Genomic DNA, 26,580 nt, shown 5'->3' with positions numbered 1-26,580 from the left:
AGTAGAATGTACCAAAACCTTTGATGGATTTCTCTTGACAATATAGTCAATCTAACCACCTTAACTTATGGTTAGAAGCCTTCCATAGTGTGACTGTTTCATGTTCTTTTCTTTCTTGTACTACATTAATTTTGCCAGCCTACTGTATAATTTCCCCAAGTGCCTTCCTGCTTGGTCTCCCACGTTCATACCCGTTGCCTACTTAAGTTCTAATCTCTTTCAAATTCTTAGGACAAGACCTACTAATTCCAGGAATTTATCCTAAAATCATTACTTCAGGAATTAACAAAATTTATCCTGTTATTTCTACATCACTTATTGTCACTGTCACACATTGCCAGGTTAAATTTTCATATATACATTAATGATTTTTCCCAGATAAATGCTAACTATTTGAAGAAAGGGATTACTTTTCCCCTCCCCTTAATATCTTCCGAAGCATTTAACATCATTCATAGTACCTTTAGTTTGGTTGAGTCTTTTTAAAGATTTTCTTCTTCCTCTTAATCGTGTTGGTAAAATGATGTGAGATATGTCTGTGCTCAGTTATGGCCCCTATCACATCAGAAGACTTTCGAATGAGAGGTAATGTTCTGCCCCAAACTCTCTCGACTACAGTATATATTTTTCTGGGACCTATTTGTCCACATTCTTACTTATTTACATGGGCAGTGTGGCCATATCACCACAATTCCAAGACCAGAAAGAAATTTTCATGGAGTCTTTTTTCTGTTATGTATTTAGAACTGTTGTATTGTACCACAGATAACTTTCAATAATTATCATTGGGGGCACCTGGGTGGCTCAGTCAGTTAAGCAGCTGCCTTTGGCTCAGGTCATGATCCCGGGGTCTTGGGATCGAGGCCCCACATCAGGCTCTCTGCTCAGCAGGGAGCCTGCTTTTCCCTCTCCTGCTCCCCCTGCTTGTGCTCCCTGTCTCTCTCTCTGTCAAATAAATAAAATCTTTAAAAAAATCGTTGAAATTATAAATAAGTAAATATCCATATAGAGTTTTTCTGTTTCATGGGAGACTCCTTCAGGTTGCAGAGGGAGTTGTGACATGGTTGTATCTTGAGAATGAGGTTGTATTTTGTAGATTGAGAAAATGTACATAAGAATATAGATCACACCAACGGGCCATTTTTTAGCAATTCTGTTAGGTCAGGGATTAAGTGTACCTTAAAATTAGAATAGAAGAAATGAGTTGAAGTGTTTTGTGTGTAACTTGTTGAGCACTAGTATTGTGGAGGACAGGAAGTTGGAATAATGATACTAACCTGTACATGGACATAGGGAATTCTGTTATTTACATATAACTCCTGGTTATATGGACAGTCTGCCTGTTACTCTTGCCTTCTTTTTTAGTCTTGGCAGATCAGACTTACCAGACCCATTGACAGTTTGGCCTTCTGGAAAACTAACGTACAGAGGTTGCTTGTTTGTTTTGTATACGTTTGGAACCTTCATCAAAGGGGTTATGCCATAGAGCCCATAGTACAAACCTGCTTATATTTGGGAAAAGTCTGACTTTGTTTTTTTGTGGGGGTTTTTTGTTTTTGTTTTTTTGAGAGAGAGAATGAGAGACCTGGGGGATTAGGGCAGGGGCAGAGGGGGAGAGAGAGAGCATCTTAAGCAGGCTGCATGCCCAGCGTGGGGTCCGGTGCGGGGCTCAGTCTCACAACCCTGAGATCATGACCTGAGCTGAAATCAAGAGTTGGTTGCTTAATTGAGCCATCCAGGTGCCCTGGCAAAAGTCTGACTTTGAATAGGTCTGAAGCCCTCTTCAGGTTATGTGAAGGGCTATCTTGCCTATGACCTAGTCTGTGGCCTGGCTTATCTCCCTGCCAACTATTGGCAGTGAGGGAGCTGATGGTTATTATGAGGGAGGAGTAGGCATGGGGAGGAGGACCTTACTATTACTCTCTTTTACAGTCTTTCTTTAAGTGTCCCCCACCGTCACACCAGGCCCCATGGCAATGTCTTTAAAGTGAATATAGATGAGTGGCCCGAGCTGGAGTCCTGGCCTTTTGTCTTTCTCCCCAAGCAGCATGAACTTCACCACCCACTCCACTTTTACCTCCAGCTGTTGGTCCCTGAGCTCTGTGTAATCGCCCAGCCACCAGGTCCTGCTGGTCAGCAGTGCAGCCACCAGCATCTAGGCACACACCTGGGGGCTCAGGCTCCTGGATCTCTGTGTCCCAGTCCACCAGCTAGCAGGGTAGCTGGGGGTCCAGAGGCCTGGCCACTAGGATGGCTGGGGATCTGGCACGCAGAGGGGATCCAGGGTGAGAAGGAGACCAGCAAGACCTGAATGATCACCTGGCCTCCTACCTGGAGAGGGTGAGGAGCCTGAAGGCTGATAAGCAGAGCCTGGAGATCAAAATCTGGGAATAAGTGGAGAAGGGATCCCAGATCAGAGACTGGGGGCATTAATTCAAGACCATGGAGTTGCTGAGGGCTCAGGTCTTTGGGAAATCTGTGGACAATGCCCACATTGTTCTGCAGATTGATAGTGCCCATCTTGCTGCTGATAACCTCAGAGTCAAGTATAAGATGGAGCTGGCTATGCGCCCATCTGTGGAGAGTCCTCTCCATGGGCTCCACAAGGTCACTGATGACACCATTGTCACTCGGCTGGAGCTGGAGACAGAGATCGAGGTTCTCAGGAGCCGCTCTTCATGAAGAAGAACCATGAGGAGGAAGTAAAGGGTCTACAAAACCAAATTGCCAACTCTGGGTTGACCGTGGAGTTGGATGCCCCCAAATCTCAGGACCTCGGCAAGATCATGGCAGACATCCGGGCCCCGTATGATAAGCTGGCTCAGAAGAACTGAGAGGAGCTGAACAAGTATTGGTCCAAGCAGATTGAGGAAAGCACCACAGTGGTCACCTTACCGCTGAGATAGGAGCAGCTGAGATGATCCTCACGGAGCTGAGATGTATGGCCCAGTCCATGAAGATGAACCTGGACTCGGTGAGAAACCTGAAGGCCAGCTTAGAGAACAGCCTGAGGGAGGTGGAGGCCCATCACATGATGCAGATGGAGCAGCTCAGTGGGGTCCTGCTGCACCTGGAGTCAGAGCTGTCCCAGACCTGGGCAAAGAGGCAGCGCCAGACCCAGGAGCACAAGGCCTTGCTTAATATCAGGTCAAGTTGGAGGCTGAGATCTCTACCTGTCACCTGCTGGAAGATAGGGTGATGCCCTGGACAGCAGCAACTCTTTGCAGACTGTTCAGAAGACCACAACCCACAGGATTATGGAGACAAAGTAGTATCTGAGACTAATGCCAGCAAAATTCTGAGGTGTTGAGGCAGCAAAAGCAGGGTGCCCTTTGAGGAGCAGAAGGCTAATTAAAAGTTAAGAGGTAAACAAAGAAAAAATGAATATGGATGAGATCGTTGCAGAGGGTAGGACATAGACTAGAGGAGTTCCAGAAACGTTTAGTGATAAATTTTAGTAACTAGTGTTTATTGAGCATTTTGTTCTGTGCACTGTGCTCTGCACTTTACAAGGATTACCCCATTAATTCTTAAAACAATCTTAGGAAGTAGGTACTTTAATTTCTTCTTTACAGAAGAGTCAGGTGAGGCTTAGAGAAGAAAAGCAACTGGCTTGTAAGTGATAAAACTGGGAACTGTCACCCAGCTTGTGCCTATAATGACTATTTGAATAATGCCAGCTATCAATGCATGCAAGTGGTAAGAGAGTGGTTTTAAATGTGGAAGAATTATTATTCTTTGCATTTATGATTTTAGCAAAAAGAAAACGTTATACATTCTAGTTAATTTGTTAATGTAATTACATATTGACAGTCTTTGTGCCCTGATATACCTGTGTATACTTTAAAAAAAACCCAACTTTGTTGAGATATAATTTACATACCATATAATTCAACTATTTATTTAGACTGCCATTCAGTGATTTTTAGTATATAAACAGAGTGTGCATCTATCACCATAATCACTATTGTAACATTTTTGTTATCCCAAAAATAAACCTGTTATCTATTAGCAGTCATGCCCTATTCTCCCCAATTCCCGCACCTTGGCAACCACTAATCTACTTTTTGTCTCTGTGGATTTGCCTGTTCTGGGACATTTTGTATACATTGAGCCATGCAGTATGTGGTCTCTTCTGAGAGGCTGACTTCTTTTACTTAAACATAATGTTTTCCAGGGCGCCTGGGTGGCTCGGTTGGTTAAGCGACTGCCTTCAGCTCAGGTCATGATCCTGGGGTCCCAGGATCGAGTCCCGCATCGGGCTCCCTGCTCAGCAGGGAGTCTGCTTCTCCCTCTGACCCTCCCCCCCTCTCGTGCTCTCTCTCCCATTCTCTCTTTCAAATGAATAAATAAAATCTTTAAAAAAAAAAACAAAAAAAACCCCATAATGTTTTCCAGGTTCATCCATGTTGTAGCGTGTATCTGTATTTCATTCTTTTTATTGCTGAATAATATTCCATTGTCTGGGTATACTACATTGTATTTATGCATTCTGTATATTTTTCAAAAGAATACTATTTTTTTAGTGAAGTTCGTGTTGGTCAGTTTTTTGTCGGGGATGGCATTGACCATCTCTGTTCTCCCAGAAAGTACTCAGTCACCTAGAGCAATCTTGCTGGGTGAATAAGAAAATTAGTACATCTTTGATGTAGCTCAGTTTAGCTACATGATCTTGAAAAATTTTGCCTCCTCTCTGTTTTACTTAACACATAACACATAAGGAAGGATAAATCATTATATGAACAGATAGTGTTAACTGGGTTACTGGCCCTTTTTTTTCTCCCAAGCCAGAGTCAGCTTCAACACTCTTTCAAGAATAACAGTGAAAAGCTAATGTCCTTTGGTTTACTAAAGTAAAAAGAAAACTGATTATTACTGGTTTGTTAGAGTGTGAATTTAACAAAGTGATGTCCTCAAATAATGTCCATAAATCTGATATGCCTAACATTAAATAAGTTAGAATATAGGCAGAGTTTTTTCCTTTTTTTTTTTTTCTTTTTTTTTTTTTTGACACAGTAACCAAAATTCTCAATATTAGGGCAGTTCTTTTTTTTTTGGAAAGAATTACAATGTAATGACTGGTAATACATTTGTGAGCTTATCTGTTTCATCTGTTCCCACCTAATGAGACATGGAGAGAAAGAGCACTGAGCTTGTGAGGCGGGATCAGGGAAGTCGGCCTGGAATTGTAGGGTAGGGACTGGAGTGAGGGAAGGAGAATTTTCCTCTCCTAAAAAGTGATATTTTAGGTGACAATTTAAAGATTTGTTATAATTTATGTTTTGTATGACTGGGCACTTCTGTCACTCCACTTTATTTCCTGGTATGGGGAAAACAAAAACAAGGGGATTTAGGAAAAACTTCCATTTACCTTCAGGAGAGTAACCACATGGGAAGCTCAAGGACCTGGTAGCTCTGACCTCCTTCCCTGCCCCGACATGGAAGCACGTTCAGAAATAATTGGGTATTGAAGATTTACCTGGGAAATGGTTTGTTATAAAGTGATTGATTTGTGTGCGTTCAGATCAACTGCCTACAACCTCAGCATAATATTGAATCCTGGAAATTGATATTTCTGATCAATTAAGAGTCTATGACATGTGGCATTAAAGAGTATCAGCTCGGGAACCAGGAGCCACCACTTACTAGATATGTGACTTCAGACAAGTTTTAAAATTTCACTGAGCTTTGATTTCCTTCACCAAAAATGAAAGAATTACTTTCCAAAGTTACGAGCATTCAGTGTTTATGTATTTGACAAGAGCTTAGCACAAAGGAAGCGGTCAATAAATGTGGCAGTTGCTGATATTAATGATCTGAATTAAACAAAGAAAAGGTGTTAAAGTTTGGTGTGTACCACTGCATACTCTATATTACTCAATTGTTTGGGATAAATTAGGTAATGAAGTCAATTTTTATAATTTGAATACCAGTTAGACAAATTCATTCAGCTTTTTTTTATTTTTAATGTTTTCATATTTTTTCTTTGCTGGCTTGGTTCTAGAATAAGCCAGTAAACTTGTCATTCAGGATTTTGAAAATCCGGCAGATTAATTCTGTGGGGTAGCACTCTCCTTTAATGTTAAGTGTGTTTGGAGATAGTTTGACCTGGAGTAGTTCAGTTTTTTTGGTGTGATTCTAATTTCTGTCATTGCCTATGATTGGCTAGTGTAACTTTTCCATTCTGGAAAAGGCTTTGTTGTAGCTAAACTGTCTATATTCAGGAATGTCTGCCTCATTTTATTTTATGATTCTTACATATTTATATAAGATTCTTGTCAAAGTCCATCTTTTAGAAGTAGGAATTTCCTCTTTATGATTTCACTTAAATTTTTTGGGTTATATAGAATCTGCATGTTTAAAACATCAATCTGGTAGTGACTGCTGTGATATTATCTAGTTGATTTGTAACTGAACGTTTAAACCTGGTTAAAATTTACTGTACCTCCCCATATCTACCTTTTTTTTTTAAACCTCATAATTGATTCTGTTCACACTTGGCCACACACACACACACACCCTCTTAACCCACCAATGTATTAAACTTTTAAAGTGAGCACTCTAATAAGAAAACAAACCAAGGTTGTTTTTAGTGACTATTGTACTTTTTGAGATGCATGGCCAAGTTGTAATTTATCCTGGCTAAAAAAAGAAAAATCTGGGCAAAGACTAAAGGCGGCCAACAGTTATGAAAGACCTAAACTGGGATTAGATTTAGCCAAATCAACTCCATAGGGATTTACAGTGGAATTTTAAACATTATCTGGGGGGAATTCTGGAGAACAGACCATTTTACTTAGACCTTTCTATGTTTCATGGTGCTGTGCAAGAGAGAAGCTAGGCTTCTCTCTCTGCTGTGGCCAACAGAAATAAACTTCATTCATATATATTCGTATATATATATATTTATTCATATATATATATATATATATATGAATCTCCAAGCTTTATAACTGAGATGAAACTTTTATTATGACCATAATTTATCTATAGGATCCTATATACTCTTGTAGTCTATCCTAGTGATTAATCTTGTGGAGTTGGGAGTCAGATTGCCTGGGTTCACATTTCAGCTCTGCCTCTTCCTAGCTGGTTGACCAGTGTAAATAAAAGAGCACAGTGCTGTGGGGATTGACTGGGATAAGCCATATGAAGTACTCAGCCTAGTAGCTGCTTCACTCCCACCACCACATTAGGAATACCACGTTGTTTTAATTTTATTGATCATTTTATTGAACTCTCAAAGACAGAGACTGGAGGACAACATTTTACATAGCACTGTGGTGAGTTTCTTAATCCGATTAAGAAAGTACTTTGCAAACTGCTGATTTCCAGAGATTTGAATCCTTTTTCTCTTACACTAAAGCCATTGGCTATAACATAATACTTACCTACATCATGATGTTTATAAAAAATACACAGTCCATAAAAAACATAGGATATTGAAGAAGGAGGGCCAATGGGAAGTGAGGGGACTGATATGATAGAAGCATATATTTCAATTTTGTGCCCAGATGATTCTTTGCAAGTTAACCTCCATGCCAAGAATACATTGCCTGCTCTAGTCATGAGTGAAGTGTAAATATATTTCCTAACATTTCGTAGAGCCCTTTATAGTTGACAGTGTCTTTTCCACATATACTTTGATTCCCACAAATCATTCTGTGATGGAAATACTCTTCTATTTCCTATTGTAGAATATTATCTCATTTATTCCTAGATAGCTAGAATAACTATTTTAGAATCTCGTAATAGATTCCTAAGGCAGAGTTGCAAAGGCACCCAGGGTACTGTTCAAAATAACCTACCCTATTCATTAAAGATATTTGGATCCCAATTCTGATGTAATAACATTGTTTCAGAGGATCAGTGGATAATTTGTCTTAATTATTAGCTGTTCATTTCTATACTCATTAATTTTGACAGTACTTGGTTGATTTGTTTATATTTCTGTTAAGAGATAATTGCAGAACTCTGTGGGGATTTGATACATCACTTGAGCGAGCGCATTGAAGTAGTTTTAAGTTTTCAGAATGGTAGGGCGCCTGGGTGGCTCAGATGGTTAAGCGTCTGCCTTCGGCTCAGGTCATGATCCCAGGGTCCTGGGATCGAGTTCCGCATCGGGCTCCCTGCTCCTTGGGAGCCTGCTTCTCCCTCTGCCTCTCTGTCTCTCATGAATAAATAAATAAAATCTTTAAAAAAAAAAAAAGTTTTCAGAATGGTAGTAATGAATATTTGGTGTTCTGTTTAAAATGAAAATGCACGAATAACAAAACTGAGGAGATTGCCAGGAATAATCCCCACATGCATAAAATTGGTAGGTCCAAAGAGTTTCATGGGTGTTATTTTAAACTTGAGTGAATCATTTAAACAGTTTCAGTTCAGAGAGAAAAGTTTCCTAATTCATCGTTACAAAGCCAGCATATCACTGGTACCAAAACCTGGCAGAATGTGAGCACACACATGAACAATAGGTTAATCCCAAAATGGATATTTTGTTTAAATATAAGAGCTAATATTTATTGTCTCTTACCTCTGACAGGTCCTGTGAGCAATATACATTTTTTTCTTTTTTTTTAAATTGATTTTACTAAATTACATGATGTTGGTTTAAAAAAAATAATTCATAGGGGTGCCTGGGTGGCTCAGTCATTAAGCATCTGCCTTTGGTTTAAGTCATGATCCCAGGGTCCTGGGATCCACATCGGGCTCCCTGCTCTGCGGGAAGCCTGCTTCTCCCTCTCCCACTTCCCCTGCTTGTGTTCCCTCTCTTGCTGTGTCTCTGTCAAATAAATAAATAAAATCTTTAGAAAAAAAAGAAAAATAATAATTCATAGAAGTTTATCCAAAGGCTACTCCTCAAAGATGAAAATTACCTCTAGTTGTGAGCTTCCTTCTTTTTCTCTGGCTTGATAATTACACTTTCCTTTATATACAGTGGTGTCTGTAGAAAGCCATCTAAGATTTTTGCCATGAGACTCTGAGCCTCCGCTAAAACCTTTTACCTATAGTTTATAAAAGAAAGACAAATGATTCTCCAAACTAGAAAGTCAAGATCAGTGAACCTCTGATTCTCTAGATTTTCTTTCAAAAATACACATATTTTTCCTTCAACTTTTAAAGAGTCTGTTTTAAATGATCTACTTTTCAGCTGGTTTTGGTTGTCACACCTGGATGCAGTTGACTTAAAAATGTTTTGCTCCTTGCTGTTTCTTTCTAATTATTTTATTTTTAGTCATTCTGACTAGGACAGAATATTTTCTCTAGAGGATGTGTCGACACAAATTGAACAGACCTTTTAGAATTTCTAGAAGAAAGGAGGAGAGTATTATTGGAGCCCAAGTTAAGACAGCTGCCCAGGATACACAGTCTTCGCAAAGAGTGTTCTCGCATATTTCCTTTCGATCCTCTCCATAACCCTGTACTGTGTGGCAACTATTGTTATCCTCATTTTATGAATAAGGAGAGCCTTGGTAAGGAGGCATCTCGGAGAGGCTAACTGAGGAGATGAATGTTGCCCAGAAACACTACTGTAGAATGCAACAGCACCTGCACTGAAGTTGAAGTCTCTGATTTGAAAAAGCCCAAGCTCTTTATCATTATGCTGCGAGAGAGGAAAAGAACCTGGGAGGAAAAGAGAATCTGGAAGAATATTAAGTCCATCGTTGTTTATAGCGATTATACCTAAGTAGGATTTTCACTTTGTCCCAAATACATTTACATTATTAAAATCTGTAAAAACTAGATCCGGGTACTACACTTTGGGCCAGGAAACCTGTGTTTCAGAAGCTAGACAGACGTGTTGGGCAGCATGTACTACAGCTACATAGACTTTTCTGCTTGTTTGCTAAAACTCCTTCTCATCTTCTTTTAAAATAAGGACGGATAAGCTCATGTAAAGAGAGCTTGTGTTAGTCAACAGAAGTAGTCTCATTTGCAGATAATGAAGCTTTTAATGACAGATTTTTTTAAAGTATGCAGAGAATTTGGTTGTGAGGAAGCCTTCACAAAAACTTTGTGCTGAGCCTCAGAGATCTATTGCCAATCCTCTTTTTTTATGTAATCAAGCAATTCCAGAAATCATTCAAAATGTATTTTGAAAATTGGTAACAGTAGTAGTTATGAGGTAGGGGAACTCTATGGAAAGGGGACAATAATGTTTTTTACTCTTGGAATACAAATGTGTTCAGGTATTAATCTATTCCCCCAAACAATTTTTTTTAAATGCACCATGGGAGCTTGTTTAAAGGATTTTTAATTTTGATTCATTTTGTTCACCAGTCACCCTGATTTCATGTGTGTACATCCACCTAGATGTGCCATGTCTAAAGGTTTCCTTTAATTTTATTATGGTTTATTTGAGGGAATAAAATACCATCGTAGTATTTGACCTGGTTCCAATACCCATGCCTCAGAACAGTGCTCCGAGCTGTGAGAACTAGAGACCCTTTAAAGTTCCGTTTCCCCCGTCAGATGGACCTCTGCTTTTTAGACTTTTTATTGAAGTGTTGCATACATACAAAAATATTTATCATAAATCATAAGTGTACAGTTTGATCAGTTGTCACAAAATTGAACAGGTATGTTTCAGCTTTTGCTTTTCGTTCAAGTGCAAATCGTCGTTGCTGAGACTAAATGGTTGAGCTGTGTTCACCACTTTTCTGGAAGGACTTCCTAATTAAAAACAAAACAAAAACCAAAAAAAAATCATGCCTGTCAATGTAAGATTATGTTTTTCCCCCCAGCTTCATTGAGATGTAATTTATATGTAACATTAAGTGTACAAGGTAATGATTTGATACATGTGTGTAAGTAGTAAGCCAAATTTTAAGAGTGTTTATTTCTATCTAAGTCAACTGTTGAGGCACTTTATCATCAAATTGTTTTATCGAATGATTACTCTATGCCATGCAGTAGAACAAGTGATGTATTTACATGTCGTATCATTGAATTCTTACAACTCATTTAGATACTTGGTCTCGAAGTCTTTGGTTATAACTAAAGCTTCGAGAGGCTGAAAACTTCGCTGGAGTTCAAATACCCAGGGCAGGGGGCAGTCTAGCTGTAAATAAGGGTCATTCTAACTCTAGAGCTTGAACACTTACTATTACATCCTTTTTTTACCAGGTGTATTTTTAGTGCATTTGCTGCATGGCAAATATTGTCTGATGGTGTCCTGATAGACTGAGGTGTTGGGTTTTGGTTTTCTGTTTTTGTTTTTTAAATCAAAGGTGAAGGAAATACTTTCAAAGCAGTGCCTTTGTAGCATGAGGCTTTGGAGCAGCATTCTGATCAGAAGAGAAGGCACAGGAATTGTTCTCAAAAATGCGTCAAGACATAGCAAGTGAACACTGTTTAGTGTGTATGTTTCTTGGAGTTGCCTTCGGGTGGGGAAGCTCCCGAAGATTATGGGAAGAGGGACACCCCACCCCACCCTTGGTGTTGCCTTGTCTTGTGGCAAAGTGATAGTGTAAATACTTGAAAATGTGCTCATTTTGCACCTATCTTAAAAAAACGAGTATCTGCGGGCGCCTGGGTGGCTCAGTTGGTTAAGCGACTGCCTTCGGCTCAGGTCATGATCCTGGAGTCCCTGGATCGAGTCCCGCATCAGGCTCCATGCTCGGCAGGGAGCCTGCTTCTCCCTCTGACCCTCCCCCCTCTCGTGCTCTCTCTCATTCTCTCTCTCTCTCAAATAAATAAAATCTTTGGGAAAAAAAACCGAATACCTGCATGGGGAAGTTTTTAAAGACTGTTTTTAACTTGTCTTTCTCTTAGGAAAACGTTTGATAGATCTTTCATTTTCAGCTCTTTCATAGAGGATCTTGGTGCAGGATGTTTCACAGCAACCATGTTAACTGATTGAGCTTTGCTGTCAGGGAACCTTGGCAAAGAAGTTATTTGCAAGTTCTTTTGTGTTGTTTTTTTGCTTGTTTTGGTTTATAACCAAAGACTTGTTAAATAAACTTACTTCATATAGTTGGAATAATGGTCCATACTTTCTTAAATACTCTCTTAGGGCCTTGGATTGTGGTATACTGAGGAAAAAGCAAGCCTGGTGAGGGTAGCAACATACATTGCTGTTTACAGATTGGTCACTTTTCCTTCTCTTTTTAACTTGATGGTATTGTCACATACATCATCAACCACAACAAAAGGCAAACTATATAGTGGACGGTGTTGAGATTTGGGGAACTCTTTCGTGCCAGAACTTGGTTTGATTTTTATTGTAGCTGCTAAAAAAAAATTGTTAAAGTTTTGCTTTCAACACCTGTGTTAAATTTACCTGAAATTAATAGAAAGGAAAACTGGTATGTATTTTTCTCTCTGGAGTTAAGACCCTTTGTAAAGTTACACAGTAGTTGAAAGCTTATCACTGCAGTTTAATTTGCTTATAGAAACTGAGGCTTTGAAAACTCTGTTCTTTGACAGATTATAATCCCAAGAAGTCTTCCATCTCTCTTCCCATCCATCATTTTGTGATTTATTTTGGTTCTGTTACAAAAACAAATGGGAAAATAGTCTGCAAGTGCCAAAAGATGTCATAATTAACTTGTTTTTTTGGATTACTAGTACTTCAGACATTCGTGTAAATCAAGTTAACTCTGTTTAGGGAATGTAGTTTTGAATTTCGTAATTCTTTAGAGTAGTGGTTCTAAACCCTGCATGCACGTTAGAACCATCCAAGGAACTTTAATAACATGGCCCTGGTCACATCCCCAGATGTTCGGACTTGTTTGCTCCCATATAGGGTCAAGTATTGATATTTTTAGGTGTTTCCCAGTGTGTAGTCAGCATTGATAACCATTGGTAGTTAACTGGGGTTCCCTGATTCAGCTAAAAGATACTGAAGAAAAGATGATTATTTAAACAAAGAGAGGTTTTAGAGATATTTGGAGATTTTTTTTTTTTTTTTTTTTTAAGTAGCCAACCAAATGAAACCGTATTTTTATTAGGACATCAACAAAGTGTTGACACCTTCATTTCTTTCTTTCTTTCTTTTTTTTTAAAGCATGGGTGATTTTATTTTTATTTTTTAAGATTTTACTTATTTGACAGAGAGAGAGAGCACAAGTAGGCAGAGTGGCAGGCAGAGAGAGAAGGAGAAGCAGGCTCCCGGATGCGGGGCCCGACTGGGATCACGACCCGAGCCGAAGGCAGACGCTCAACCGACTGAGCCACCCAGGCACCCCAAGCATGGGTAATTTTAGAACTCCAATTAAAGTAATGTTCTTAAGCCTACAAAATAAGCAAATCTAAAGCTTAACGTCCAGGACTTCCCATACGTCAAAAAACTAGTAATTGAACAATTACAATTGATTAAAATAATATGATCAGTAGATGTCCAAGAGGATTTAACCATTTTCTTCTAGTTTTAAGCTCACACTAAGCTTCCACTACCCATTTTATTCACTTAAATTATTTCCTCTACTAGCATTAATTAGTTCATAAGCAAAGGAGCAAAAGCCACAAAAGTCAAATTTTATTTCATTAACTTAAATGCTGAAGAAAATGTATATTTCAAATCTTTAATTAAACTCATTTATCTGAAACATGTTTACACACAGGACAGATACAGGATTTCAAGTAACTTATGGTAGAGTCCATTGTCCATTTAAAAATATGCTTCTTTCTTCCACAAAAACTGTGTTGAAAGGCAAAAAAATTTTCTTTTATACTACATAAAAGCTAGATGCAAACTTCTGATGTATATTTATTTCATTGTCAACTCTGATGCTGAAGCTGGGAGGCAGAGATGTCCATAGTTCGGTTAAATGATGCAAATAAAAAGCTTCCATTTCTCTGAGATATAAATTAGAAGCCTCCATTCACTGTCTTATCACAGTAGTACCACAGGCTTGATTGACTCATATCCGGTCACTTCTTCTTTCCTTTCCCTTTTTTACTTCCCTTTCCTTGCTGAAGACTTTGGTCACCACCTCCTATTTTTTGTGTCCTTGTTTTTAGTTTGGGTATCATTTCTGCTACATACAACATTACTGACTTACGTGATGGGAACTGTACGAGACAGAGGCTGCCGTCTTCCTGTTTGAGCTGGACCCGGACTCTGCCCCTGTACTGAACATCACGATTCCACTCTCTAGAGTACATTTTATTTTTCTTACTTACGGGGATTCACCTCCCCTCCGCGATGGTCTTCTTGTTATTTAAATAAGCAGGATAGATACAAATGAACCTGTCCTGGTCGGCTGGCCGGGGACCGAGCGGCGGCACAAGCCATCTTCACCCAGGCCTGCAGAGAGCCCACCCAGGACCTCCCGGGGAACTACCGCCCGGAACTCGGTTCTGAGATTTCGTGGACAACTCCGACACCTTCAATTCTTAAAAGGAGGTAACAGATCGTATTGCTAACTGAGGATATGGCCATTTTATGAGTAGCTGTGGCCTTCCTGAAGTTCATCTTTTAAAGATTTTTTTATTTTATTTTATTTTTATTTGAGAGAGAATGAGATAGAGCATGAGAGGGGGGAGGGTCAGAGGGAGAAGCAGACTCCCCGCCCAGCAGGGAGCCCGATGTGGGACTCGATCCTGGGACTCCAGGATCATGACCTGAGCCAAAGGCAGTCGCTTAATGACTGAGCCACCCAGGGGCCCCTGAAGTTCATCTTTTAAATAAATCTTGGGAAGGTTCTGGTTGAAATGATGTGGGAAAAACTGAGGTGGATAAGATTTGGTGGTCTTCAGCAAAGAAACTTAAAGAATAATGCCTAGCTTCAATTTAGAAATAGAAACAAGAATATATAATCTTAATTGCCACAAGCTAGCAAAGTTGTTTTGGGTAGAGGGAGCCAACTGTCAAATGATAAACTTAAAGCTAAATTAAATTGGATCCTGCTATGGGTTGAATTGCTCTCTCTACCCCACCTCCCCAAATTCATATGTTGAAATGCTAAGGCCTCAAATCTCAGAATGTGACCTTATTTGGAAACAGGGTTGCTACAGATGTAATAAGTTAAGATGAGGTTATACTAGAGTAGAATAGGCCCCTAATCCAATGTGATCAGAGTCCTTACGAGAAGAGAAAATTTGGACACAGACACATACAGGGGAGAACACCATGTGAACGTGACGACAGTCATCTATAAGCCAAGGAGAGAGGCCTGGAACAGATCCCTGTCTAAAAGCCCTCAGAAGGAACTACCCTGCCAGCACCTCGATTTCAGATTTCCAGCCTCCAGAACTGTGAGACAATAAATTTCTGTTGTTTTTAGCCGCCCAGTCTGTGGTACTTGGTTACAGCAGCCCTAGCGAACTAGTAAGTCCCAGTATTTTATTCATTTTTAAAATGTAAATCTAAGAAAATTTAACATTTGAAATTTTGCCATGCCTTCATGGCATGGCATTTAAGAGGTTGGGAACCATTTCTCAATCAGGAATTTTAGAATGTGTGGTTATAAAAGTTTTAGGTTACTGGTAACTCAGACTTGAGCCAGTTAGTTGCTAGTCAATCAGTATAAAAGGCAGGAATTTAACACAAGCCCAGACCAGGAGCTTGAGTTCCTGGAGTGTGTATTTTCCTTCCATTTATGTTAATAGAGGGGGGAGATTCTTTCCATACCTGAGAGAGGTTTCCTAGATGTATTTTGTATATACAGATTCAGTCCTGTTACCTGACATGTAGAGTTGGTCTGTTTGTTGTATATGATTTAAAAGCACCCTGGAGAAATTAGAGATGAACAGCTTTGAATATACATCTCCATTTCAGTGGAATAGATAAAAGTAGCCCATGCTTTTCATGAAAGGAGTGAGTACCTTAGAGAAAGCATGGCTAAGTCAGGAGTGATCCGGGGAAGTTCCTGTCTATGGCCCACGACAGAGTTCATAATAGACTCAGATTGGAGAAGCCCTGCAAATGATTATATAGAAAGTCATACCTTAAACACAGCACAGCCCCTTACCTTTTTTGTTTTTTTAAACAGAGCCAAGTAAATATGTCAGTAAAACAAAATGGCACCATGTTTAAGGCTGACCATAATGGTGTACAGGCAAAGAACATAGACCTTAGAGTCCAGTTCAGCTAAGGTTCTACCACTTACTAGCCATATGACTTGCGGTAAATTATTTCCCTTCCCCTTGAGCTTGTGTTTTCACATGTAGGAAACAGATAATCCAGTGTATCTCCCTCATAGGATTTTGAGTTGATTAAATAAGGTAGTAATTCATATAAATAAAGCAATAAGCAGAATACCTGGTGCATGTTAGGTGCTAATAAATGTTAGTTAATAGCACTAGCAGAGGCAACAGGTAGGTGGCCCCTGTGCATGCTAGCCCCCCCATTTAGTCCATAAGAATGAATCTCTTCTATTGTAACGTTACATACTTAGTTTTAGCATCCATGCCTTAATACATCTCAACAAAACAAAACCTGGAAGTGCCCTTAGGATCAGCTAGTGCTCTTCTTTCATTTAAAGTGAGGAAAATGGGGGCATCTGGGTGGCTCAGTCAGTTAAGCATCTGCCTTCAGCTCAGGTCATGATTCCAGGGTCCTTTGATTGAGCCCTGCACTGGGCTCCCTCCTCAGCGGGGAGTCTGCTTCTCCTCCCTCTGCCGTTCCCCCTGCTTGTGCGTGCTCTCTCTTTCTCTCAAATAAATAAAAATCTAAATAGATAAAGTGAGGAAAATGACAGTAGGATTGGAGAATGCCAGAGGTCTTATGGTTCACAGTCTTTCTTTTTTACATGTTGCTACCTTCTAAATCTCAGAACCATGTGTCCCTTTTCATTCTTTTTTTTACCGTTTTTTTTTTCTCCTTTTCATTCTTAAGTTTTTTTACTTCAAAGGAAACTAATTTTCCTGCTCTGTTACGGTTAACATTTTTCTTAATAAACGGTTTAAAAGTTATTAAAATCTTTGAAGTGAAATTAGGGCGCCTGGGTGACTCAGTCGTTAAGCGTCTGCCTTCGGCTCAGGTCATGATCCCAGGGTCCTGGGATCGAGTCCCGCATCGGGTTCCCTGCTCAGCGGGAAGCCTGCTTCTTCCTCTCCCACTCCCTCTGCTTGTGTTCCCTCTCTCACTGTCTCTCTCTGTCATATAAATAAATAAAATCTTAAAAAAAATCTTTGAAGTGAAATTAAAAGTTATTATTTAAAGTAAATTGAGGGGTGCCTGGGTGGCTCAGTGCGTTAAGCGTCTGCCTTCGGCTCAGGTCATGATCCAGGGTCCTGGTATCGAGCCCCACATCCGGCTCCCTGCTCTGTGGGAAACCTGCTTCTCCCTCTCCCATTCCCCCTGCTTGTGTTCCCTGTCTCGCTGTCTCTCTCTCTGTCAAATAAATAAAATCTTTAAAAAATAAAGTAAATTGAAATAAGCTTTATTATACATAGACTGTCTCTATTAGGGAACAAAGGAACTGGTAGCAGGGTTTGTCTCTGGGAAGAGACACTGATGGAGAAGTAGCATTGATTACTGTTACAACAGCGTGTTCCTGAGACCTAGAAATTCTGGAGAATAGAGTAATCATTTCCTCCAATTCACTTACTGGTGAGTAGAATAGAACAAGGAAGAAAATGGTAACAAATATCTGTAGTTATTTGAAACTCGAGAACTGTGTTGATTTAGATAAAATTTTGGAGATATGCCTTGTAATATCCTTACCCTTAACACTCACTACCCCAAATTTCAGGAGCCAAGTAGGTTTGGTTTCATTTGGGTGAGGACTGCTCCTGGGAGTTGCTTTGACATGCCTCTGTCTCTGACTTCATGGGTGACCTTGGGTAAATTTCTTAATCTAATTCTTCCTCTGCCAAGGGATAGAGGTGATAAGCTCTATTCTTACCTGGTACATAGAGTTGTTGCAGCATAAAATGAAATCATGTGAAAATTAACTCAGTTCTGGGCCCGCCTCGTTAGAAGACTAGGGGCTTAACCTTGAGCTCTTATGAGAGAAGTAGTGTTTCAGTAAGCACATGTTCATGCTAGGTTGGATTGCATGTGCAGCATTCACCTCTTAAAAAAGAGAAAAGGGGGGGTGCCTGGGTGGCTCAGACGGTTAAGTGTCTGCCTTCAGTTCAGGTCATGATCCCAGGGTCCTGGGATCCAGCCCCACATCGGGCTCCCTGCTCAGTGCAGAGCCTGCTTCTCCCTCTCCCTGCTGCTCCCCCTGCTTGTGTGCTTGCTCTCTCTCTGACAAATAAATAAATAAAATCTTAAAAAAATAAAAAATAAAAAAGGAAAGCCCAATGACTATGCTTTGCCTTGGCCATTGTATAGATTTCCTCTCGTGTGTGTGTGTGTGTGTGTGTGTGTGTGTGTGTGAGTGAGTTTTACAGTGCAGTGTGTGAGCCTTCTACTTTCTGTTTTAAAACTTACGATTTGGGGAGTCAGTTACTTCTAACTTCCTCTTTTCTGAAATGGAAAGAAACATTTTGGATTAAAATGATCCAAATATGTTCTAGGGTTATTAACCATAAATTTCAGAGCATAGCATTCTTCAAGGCACAGATAGTATGTTTAGCACAGATAGTGATATCTTAATGTTTAATTGAAGTAGTTAAATTCTTAGGATAGAAGTCGCATTTAACCTCAGTGTGCAGTGCTACAAATATGTTAATTGTACGCTGTATATAAGGTAATATTCATGTATTTAGGAAATATACACTGAATTATTTAGGGTTAAAGGAGGAATGTCTACCACTATCAAACAAATCAGAAAAAATAGAAATAATAATATAGAAAGATAGCGATAGACATGATCAAAAATTTTGCAATCTTATGACTAGATAGAAAATGAAAGTTAATTTTCCCATTTGAGTCAAAAGCTACTGTTAAACACAGGCTATGTGCCAGTGACAATGTAATATTTATTAAGCTTCTGTGGTTTTTTCCTGTCAAACTTCTGTTGAGATTTTATGTAATTGTACATTTCATTTGTTGTATGCCACTTTTTATGAATTAATGATATTAGCAGTTTTTTTTTTTAAGATTTTATTTATTTATTTGACAGAGAGACACATCGAGAGAGGGAACACAAGCAGGAGGAGTGGGAGAGGGAGAAGCAGGCTTCCCGCCGAGCAGGGAGCCCAATGCGGGGCTCGATCCCAGGACTCTGGGATCATGACCTGAGCCGAAGGCAGACGCTTAACGACTGAGCCACCCAGGCGCCCCGATAATAGCATTTTTTAAATTTAATGTGGTTTAAAAGTATGCTTTTATAGGATTTTCCAGTGAAAACTTGGTTGTTAAGACCCAAGGTTGGTAATAAAAGTTTTATTTGGTCTTAATAGATATATATTCTCTGCAGCCCAGAAAGATTGTCAAGATTTAAGTAGCTGATGATAGAAAAGCTAAATTGATGTCCAGTATAAAATATTTTTTGGTTGTATTTAACAAAAGCAAACACTTTGTTAATCCTTTTTTCTCGCTCACCCCTCCCAGCTTGGTGACCCAGCTATTTTTCCTGCCGTAATTGTGGAGCATGTTCCTGGTGCTGACATTCTCAATAGTTATGCGGGTCTAGCCTGTGTGGAAGAGCCCAATGACATGATTACGGAGAGCTCCCTGGATGTCGCCGAAGAGGAGATCATCGATGATGATGACGACGACATCACGCTTACAGGTGTGTGTGCCTCCAGCAGCACCTTACCTCAGCGTGGTTTTGTGCAGTTTCCTTGCCCTGTGATCTTGGGGGTGCAAGAAGTCCTCAACTCGGTTTCAGGGAACTCCATTATCTACAGAGGCTAGAGCAGGGGGACGAAAATTATATTTCTTCCTCACCTACCTGTGTTTCATACTGCTTTCTCACACCCCCTTCCTTCTTTCCTAAATATATTGAGATGAGTGTGACAAAATAGGGATCTATAAGAAGAACCAGGCCAACGGAACACTTTGTCAGGTATTCGCTGAACGCTTCTTATATACCAAGCTGTGTATTCTTGGTAACAGTGAGAAGTTGTTTGTAGGGAAAAATACAGGATTGTTCTTCTTTTACTACTGTCACAAGAAGCAAAATAGGAGGCCATGATCAGGTCCTAGGGTTTAAAGAAGATTTCTCTTCTGGTTCAGTCAGAACTAGTAGCATATTTGAAATGTGAAGAGTTCATGGTGTAAGTGTGAGGTTGTGAGTAATGCTATTTTCATCAGTTTTAGAATTTGGTACATACATTTGTATTTTTATACATTTACATTGTTCTGTCTGGGCCAGAGGTGTTGGAGGTGTTTGAGAAAATTAATTATTTGGAAGCAAAGGTTACTTGAATATTTATTCTTAAATTTTAAAAAAGAATAGGAAATTGGCATCAGTCACAGTGTTATTAACTAAACCTACACTTTATTTGTATGCCAACCGTTTCAAACTGATGTCCTTTTTCTGTTTCAGTATCCTATCTATAATCTTACATTTAGTTATTTCTTCTTAGTCTCTTCCAGTCTGTTACAGTTCCTCTTTCTTCGTCTCTCAGGAACCTTGACACTTTTTTTTTTTAAGATTTTATTTGTTCATTTGACCGAGAGAGAGGGAGAGAATGAGCAGGGGGAGGAGCAGAGGGAGAGGGAGAAGCAGGCTCCTCACTGAGCAGGGAGCCTGATGCGGGGCTCGATCCCAGCACCCTGGGAGCATGACTTGAGCCAAAGGCAGACACTCAACCCACTGAGCCACCCAGGCACCCCTAACCTTGACACTTTTGAGGAGTGCTGGTCAAACATTGTAGTATGTCCCTCAATTTTATTTGTGTGATATTTTCTCATTGTCTCAACTGAGATAATGCATTTTGAGCAAGAATACCACCAAAATGGCATTGTCTTCTTCTTAGTGCATCATATTAACATAGTAGATATTGTTTTATTTTTTTTAAAAAGGAAGATTTTTAAAAGTTTACTATCTCATTTAATTCTCACAAGAGAAAAAGAAAAAAATTAGGTTAAATGAAATGACTTGCCTAAGATCACACACCAAGTGACTGAGTCCCCACTGATAACACTGACAAACAACACTTAGTTTTTGTCTTGTCCTCTGTTTTTTACAAAGCATATCCTATATTCACATTTTTTGTTCAGAGGAACCCAATGAAAGTTTTTCTGATAAATCTAGACTTACCAGGTTTTTCCTTACCAGTTAGGAAATTAGAGTACTCAGGTGAGAGGTTTCCATTCATTACTGACAGTGAGTTATGTGTTTTGTGTAACAGGATGATCATCGCTGTGCATATATATCTGTTGTGTAGCTAGTGGGTTTTTTGCAGCATATTCTGTCGTAACTTCTTGATGCCTTAGTGTAAGGCTACATGTGGTCTCAGTAGGTTGGGAATGAGGGTCTCCCCTGAAGTCATCAGGGTGGTCCTCAGAGAAGAAATTGAGACTAGGGAAGCAGATGTGGGATCTTTAGGAGAAAGAATTACTTCTTCCTTTCAGTGTTTCACTCTCTTGGGCTTGGACTTGAAGATACCTGATGGCAAAATACACACAGGCTCCTTCCTTCCTGGAAAATAGAACTGGTATTGAATGGGTCTAGAAGACAAGCCGCCATATCTTGAAAACCAGATTCACTATTTTCATATTTCTTCTCCCTCCCCTGTCTTATTTCCCAACTTGAGCCTTTATTTAGCCCTTCCATCCTTCTTCGAGCAATGACATAAGAAAGCAAAGAACCCTGGAGCCCTCCTGAGTTCAGAGTAAGAGAGGGAAGAATGTTGTGCTTTTCAGAAACTACAGGGGGAAAAGAGATAGGGAAAAAAGAATTTATAAACTGTGAGTCCTAGATAGCACTTCAGATGATATTAAGGAATTGTTAATATTTTTAGTTATGACAATAACATACCATACATACGCTAAAATATTTAGAGATGAAATAGAGTGTCTTAGATTCCTTCAAAATAATCCCAGGGAGTGGGTGTGGGGTGTGTGTGAGGGGACCTTGGGGGCAGTAATTGGAGTAGGAATGAAAGAAGATTGACCTTGTGTTGGTAATGGTTAATGCTGAGAATGGATATGTGAGAATTCATTATACTGTGTTCCATAATTTGATTTTGTTTGAAATTTTCAATAATAAAAAGATCTATTTTTATGGATTTGAGGCTTATATTAGACTGCAGGTATCATCTGTATGCCCTGATATCAAATTTTCATGTTCATTACAATACTCTCATTTTTATCATCAGTTTATCTCATATCAAGTTTGATATATATTTGAACCTGTAAAATAAATGTATAATAGTAAAATACCACTTTTATCTGTTTATATGATAGAGTCCTACATAAAGTTTCATTTGAAAAAAGGTTATGGTGTTAACAATTTTTGAAAGTCATTTGACCATGATTTCTTTGTATGTGGAGATTCTTCTTCCATTGCCAGTCTTTGAAGATCTAAAAGTAAAATTATTAATGGAGATGGTACAAATTCTATTTTCTCAAATAGAAGGTAACCATGATGACTATATTCATTCGTAAATCTTCTCTTTTAAATAATACTATTATGTGTCTCTTCGTATGTATTCTTGTCTGTTCTTACAAGGTCAGATGCAATTTTTAGTAATTTATAGTAATATCAAATGTATTTATAAATTATTCCCTAAGTTATTATAGTATAATAACTTCCCTAAGTTATTATAGTATATGGTATAAATAGATTTTAACTAATTGCTAGATCACAGCTAATCTGTTACAAAGGTTTAAAATGCATGTATGAAAAGCTTGTGGGGTTTATTATTGCCAAAAGAAATTTTTTTTTTTTTAAGGTTTTATTTATTCATTTGAGACACAGAGAGAGAGAACATGAGCAGGGAGAGAGGCAGAGGGAGAAGCAGGCTCCCCGCTGAGCCAGGAGCCCGATGTGGGGCTTGATCCCAGGACTCTGGGATCATGACCTGAGCCGAAGTCAGATGCTTAACCATCTGAGCTACCCAGGCGCCCTGCCAAAAGAAATTTTTGTCATCCATTTATTGAAGGTCTAACATTTTCTTTGTTTTTAAAAGCTAGATATACTTTTTTGCTTTTCTTTCATGTTTCATGTAGGACCAACCCATTTATTTTGCTTTTCTCAATCTAAGCACTGAAGCTGAGTGGAATAAACAAAGTTTTACAAACTAACATTGATACTAAACATATTCAACTTGCCTCATATTTTTGAAATACTAAAGGTGACATGATTTCTGTATATAGCTGTGGAATGATTTTTACTGTATAGTAAGTTAAAATGGCAAGGGTCAGGTAGCATGAATAGTATATTTTTACTTAAGATAGGAAAAAGAATATAAATGATATGTGTCTTTGTTTATATTTAAAAAATAGAAAGATAAACCTCAAAACTAATAAAAATGGTTTTGTACAGGGAAAAGGAAGGGGCAGGAATGAAAGGTAGATTTTCTAAATGTACTTCGTTTTGTCATTTTTCTTTGGAGCCCTGTAAATATGTAACATAATTATAAAACAACACTAAGTCCAAAAGAGGAAAAATGAGCAATCTAAAAATCGAAGCACACTAAAACAAATGAACCTAATTACATTATTGAGGTGTGGCATACCCATATAGAGAAGAAGTACTTAAAGTGACTTTTTGGGGGGTGCCCGGGTGGCTCAGTCGGTTAAGCGTCTGCCTTTGGCTCAGGTCATGACCCCAGCATCCTGGGATCGAGCCCCACATGGGACTCCCTGCTCAGTGGGGGTCTGCTTCTCCCTCTGTGTGCTCGCTCGCTCTCTCTCTCTCGCACTGTCTCTCAAGTAAATAAATAAAATCTTTAAAAAAAAGATGAAAGTGATTTTTAGATTTTATTTATTAATTATTTAGAGAGAATGTGAGTGGGGGAGAGGAAAAGGGAGAGGGAAAAAGAGAGTCTTTTTTTTTTTTTTTTGGTAAAAGAGAATCTTAAGCAGGCTCCTAAGCAGGCTCCACGCCCAGCATGGAGCCCGCTGAGGGGCTCGAACTCACAACCCTGAGATCATGACCTGAGCCAAAATCAAGAGTCAGACACTTAACTGAGGGAGACACCCAGGCGCCCCTAAAGTTACTTTTAAGGCTGTGCATTTCCTAACAGGAAATATCCTAAAAAGCAAACAATAAAAATAAAGCTGCTAAGGAATCTTAAACTGTTTTCAATAATTACAACTTGTGTGAGTGTATGTATATGATAGAGATGTTAGGGTAAAATCAAATAAATAATGAAATTAATGTCATAAGAAGGCAAGATTTATAGAGTAAAATTAGGTATACAAATGTTAAATTGCAAAGTTAAATAAAAATTTTATAATCCTATAAATTCTATATAAATACATGGTATAAATATATAATTCTAGAAATAAATTCTATAATGCTATATTTGAATTGAAAATACTAGTATGAACTCATGGTCTATTTTCTTCTTTAAAAAAACAAAGACAAGGGGTGCCTGGGTCGCTCAGTCGTTAAGCGTCTGCCTTCGGCTCAGGTCGTGATCCCAGCATCCTGGGATCGAGCCCCGCATCAGGCTCCTTGCTCCGTGGGAAGCACGCCTCTCCCTCTCCCACTCCCCCGTGCTTGTGTTCCCTCTCTTGCTGTGTCTCTCTCTGTCAAATAAATAAAATCTTTAAAAAAAAAAAAAAAAGACGAAATATTTTTTAGCCAAACATGGGACAGCTTAAACATTAATAAGGACAGTAACTAATGGATTGAAGTATATATCTAATGTTTATTTTTTATTTTTTAAAAATTCATTTATTTATTTTAGAGAGAAAGAGCAGGGGGGAGGGGCAGAGGGAGAGGGAGAGAGAAACCCAGCCAGACTCTGCTCTGAGCACGGAGCCTAATGCAGGGCTCGATCTCAAGACCCTGAGATCATGACCTGAGCCAAAACCAAGAGTTGGATGCTTAACTGACTAAGCCACCAAGGTGCCCTCTCCTTTTTTTTTTTTTTAAAGATTTATTTATGTATTTTAGAGAGAGAGCAGGAGCGGGAGAAAGGGCAGAGAGAGAGAGGGAGAGAAGCATTAAAAAATTAGAAATAGAGGGGTGCCTGGGTATCTCAGTCAGTTAAGCATTCCCACTCTTGACCTCAGCTCAGGTCTTGATCCTCAGGGAAATGATGTTCAAGCCCCATGTTGGGCTCTGTGCTGGAGGGGTCTACCTGGAGCCTACAAGAAAAAAGAAAGAATTTAATAGTCATATTCAATAGTATGGATTTTATCTGTTGATACAAAGTATGTATATAAACCCAAGTATTAATTGATGTTCAAGAGATCAAAATCTGTGTGTTTTCAAGCAACAGAGGTCTTGTAGCTAACTCGTATTTTCTTCAAATGTATTGTAGTTGAAGCATCCTGTCCTAATGGGGATGAAACGATTGAAACTATCGAGGCTGCTGAGGCACTCCTCAATATGGATTCTCCTGGCCCTATGCTGGATGAAAAACGAATAAGTGAGTGGTCATGTGCATGATTGTTCATGTTCATATACTTGGAAAAGTTATTCTTGCCATCATTCTCTGTTAGATGGCAAATACCAAGAGACCAGAGATCATGTTTGATAAGTTTTGTGTCCCAAGTGCATTTTTAGGTACAGTACTGGTTGAGACACCTTTGCTAAAGTATTCAGTTAAACAAGGCTTTTTTTTTTTAATTGAGGAGTGAGACCTTTAGGAATAAAAATAATTTATTTAGTTGTCAAATAGCAGATTAGGCAGAATTTATTCTCGTAACCTCATTGGTGAAAGTATTAGGGCATTTACGGCCCAAACTATTATAATTTAATGATCTGTATGAGTATTCATCAGTGAATAGGCAAAAATTCATTGAAAAAATTTCTAACACCTCATGGCAGAAAATTCACTGCCGCATTATTGATCTGCTTTTAAATCCATGTTCTCCTTTGAGCTTTTCAGACAAAGTGTCAAACTCATAAAATTAATTATTACTAAATGAGTTCAAGATGTGGTTGAGTATTTTTTGCATGCACAGCAGTGCATTAGGCAATAATGTGATGTATAAATGAACAGATAACTCTTTTTTTTCCTCAAGTTTACAGATTAATTTTGAAGGTAGTTGTTTACGTAAAAGCCAAAAATAAAGGCCATGGGAGGGATAGCAAAGTGTTCTGGAAGAAAAGAGTACTCTGGCTGAGAATATCAGAGACAGGCTTTATGGAAGAAATGTTTTAACCTGGGCTGTAAAAGACAAATAAGCTTTTAGTGGAAAGAGGAGATAGGGACGGGCATTTAAGGTAGAGAGAATGGGTTGAGCCAAGGAGACAGATCTGTAAAAAAACAGTGAAATGTTTGAGATAAAAATGCTTTGGTATAGCTGAAGTGTAAGCTTCTTGTAGGTGGGAGATGAGAGTGGAAAGGTAGATTTGATTGAGATTGTGCAAGTCTCAAATGTCAGGCTGTGGAGTTTGGGTTGTTCTTACCATTTCCCCTCTATGAACTGGGTGAAAGGTCAGTTTTATTTTTCTAATAATTTTCAGGGTAGAAAGTTTTGTATAGAAGAATTATATGGTCAAATCAAACTTAGGTTTCAGAGAATAACTTTAGCAGCAATGAGAGAAGAATGGAGAAGCGAAACAAGATAGATTGGTGATAGGCAGTCAAGTAAGAAGGGCATTGAATTAGTCCTGTCAACCCTGGTCTGACTTAGGATGCCTAATTTTGGACAGAGGAAATAAG

General features: G+C 38.9%; 1 protein-coding gene and 2 pseudogenes across 14 annotated transcripts in view; 2 read left to right on the top strand and 1 right to left on the bottom strand.

Annotated features, from left to right (window-relative positions):
- ELF1 (E74 like ETS transcription factor 1) overlaps positions 1 to 26,580 on the top strand; it is a 113,559-nt gene that overhangs the window by 64,933 nt on the left and 22,046 nt on the right. For 9 of the 12 annotated variants that reach the window (XM_045869539.3, XM_054506349.2, XM_054506352.2 and 6 more), the window contains 2 exons: positions 19,394 to 19,574; positions 25,231 to 25,338. In XM_045869539.3, coding sequence (XP_045725495.1) covers positions 19,394 to 19,574; positions 25,231 to 25,338 — 289 coding nt within the window. Of the gene's footprint in view, positions 1 to 14,201; positions 14,351 to 19,393; positions 19,575 to 22,216; positions 22,371 to 25,230; positions 25,339 to 26,580 lie in introns of those variants that run through there. The other 3 variants (XM_054506354.2, XM_054506353.2, XM_064586032.1) reach the window with 2 other exon arrangements.
- LOC135363835 (keratin, type I cytoskeletal 18-like) lies at positions 6 to 14,123 on the top strand (annotated as a pseudogene). Its single transcript, XR_010409985.1, has one exon. The product of XR_010409985.1 is annotated as a keratin, type I cytoskeletal 18-like (transcript).
- On the bottom strand, positions 13,876 to 14,239 carry LOC123839780 (signal recognition particle 19 kDa protein-like; annotated as a pseudogene). The gene has a single exon (XR_006789737.3). The product of XR_006789737.3 is annotated as a signal recognition particle 19 kDa protein-like (transcript).

The sequence above is a fragment of the Mirounga angustirostris genome, unplaced genomic scaffold (assembly GCF_029215605.1).
Source record: "Mirounga angustirostris isolate CCGP_5_RB_7025 unplaced genomic scaffold, mMirAng1.0.hap1 SCAF_3, whole genome shotgun sequence".
In the NCBI taxonomy this organism is placed as follows: domain Eukaryota; kingdom Metazoa; phylum Chordata; class Mammalia; order Carnivora; family Phocidae; genus Mirounga; species Mirounga angustirostris.
Note: the sequence above shows the minus strand (reverse complement) of the source record. Positions and strands in the feature narration are given on the sequence as shown.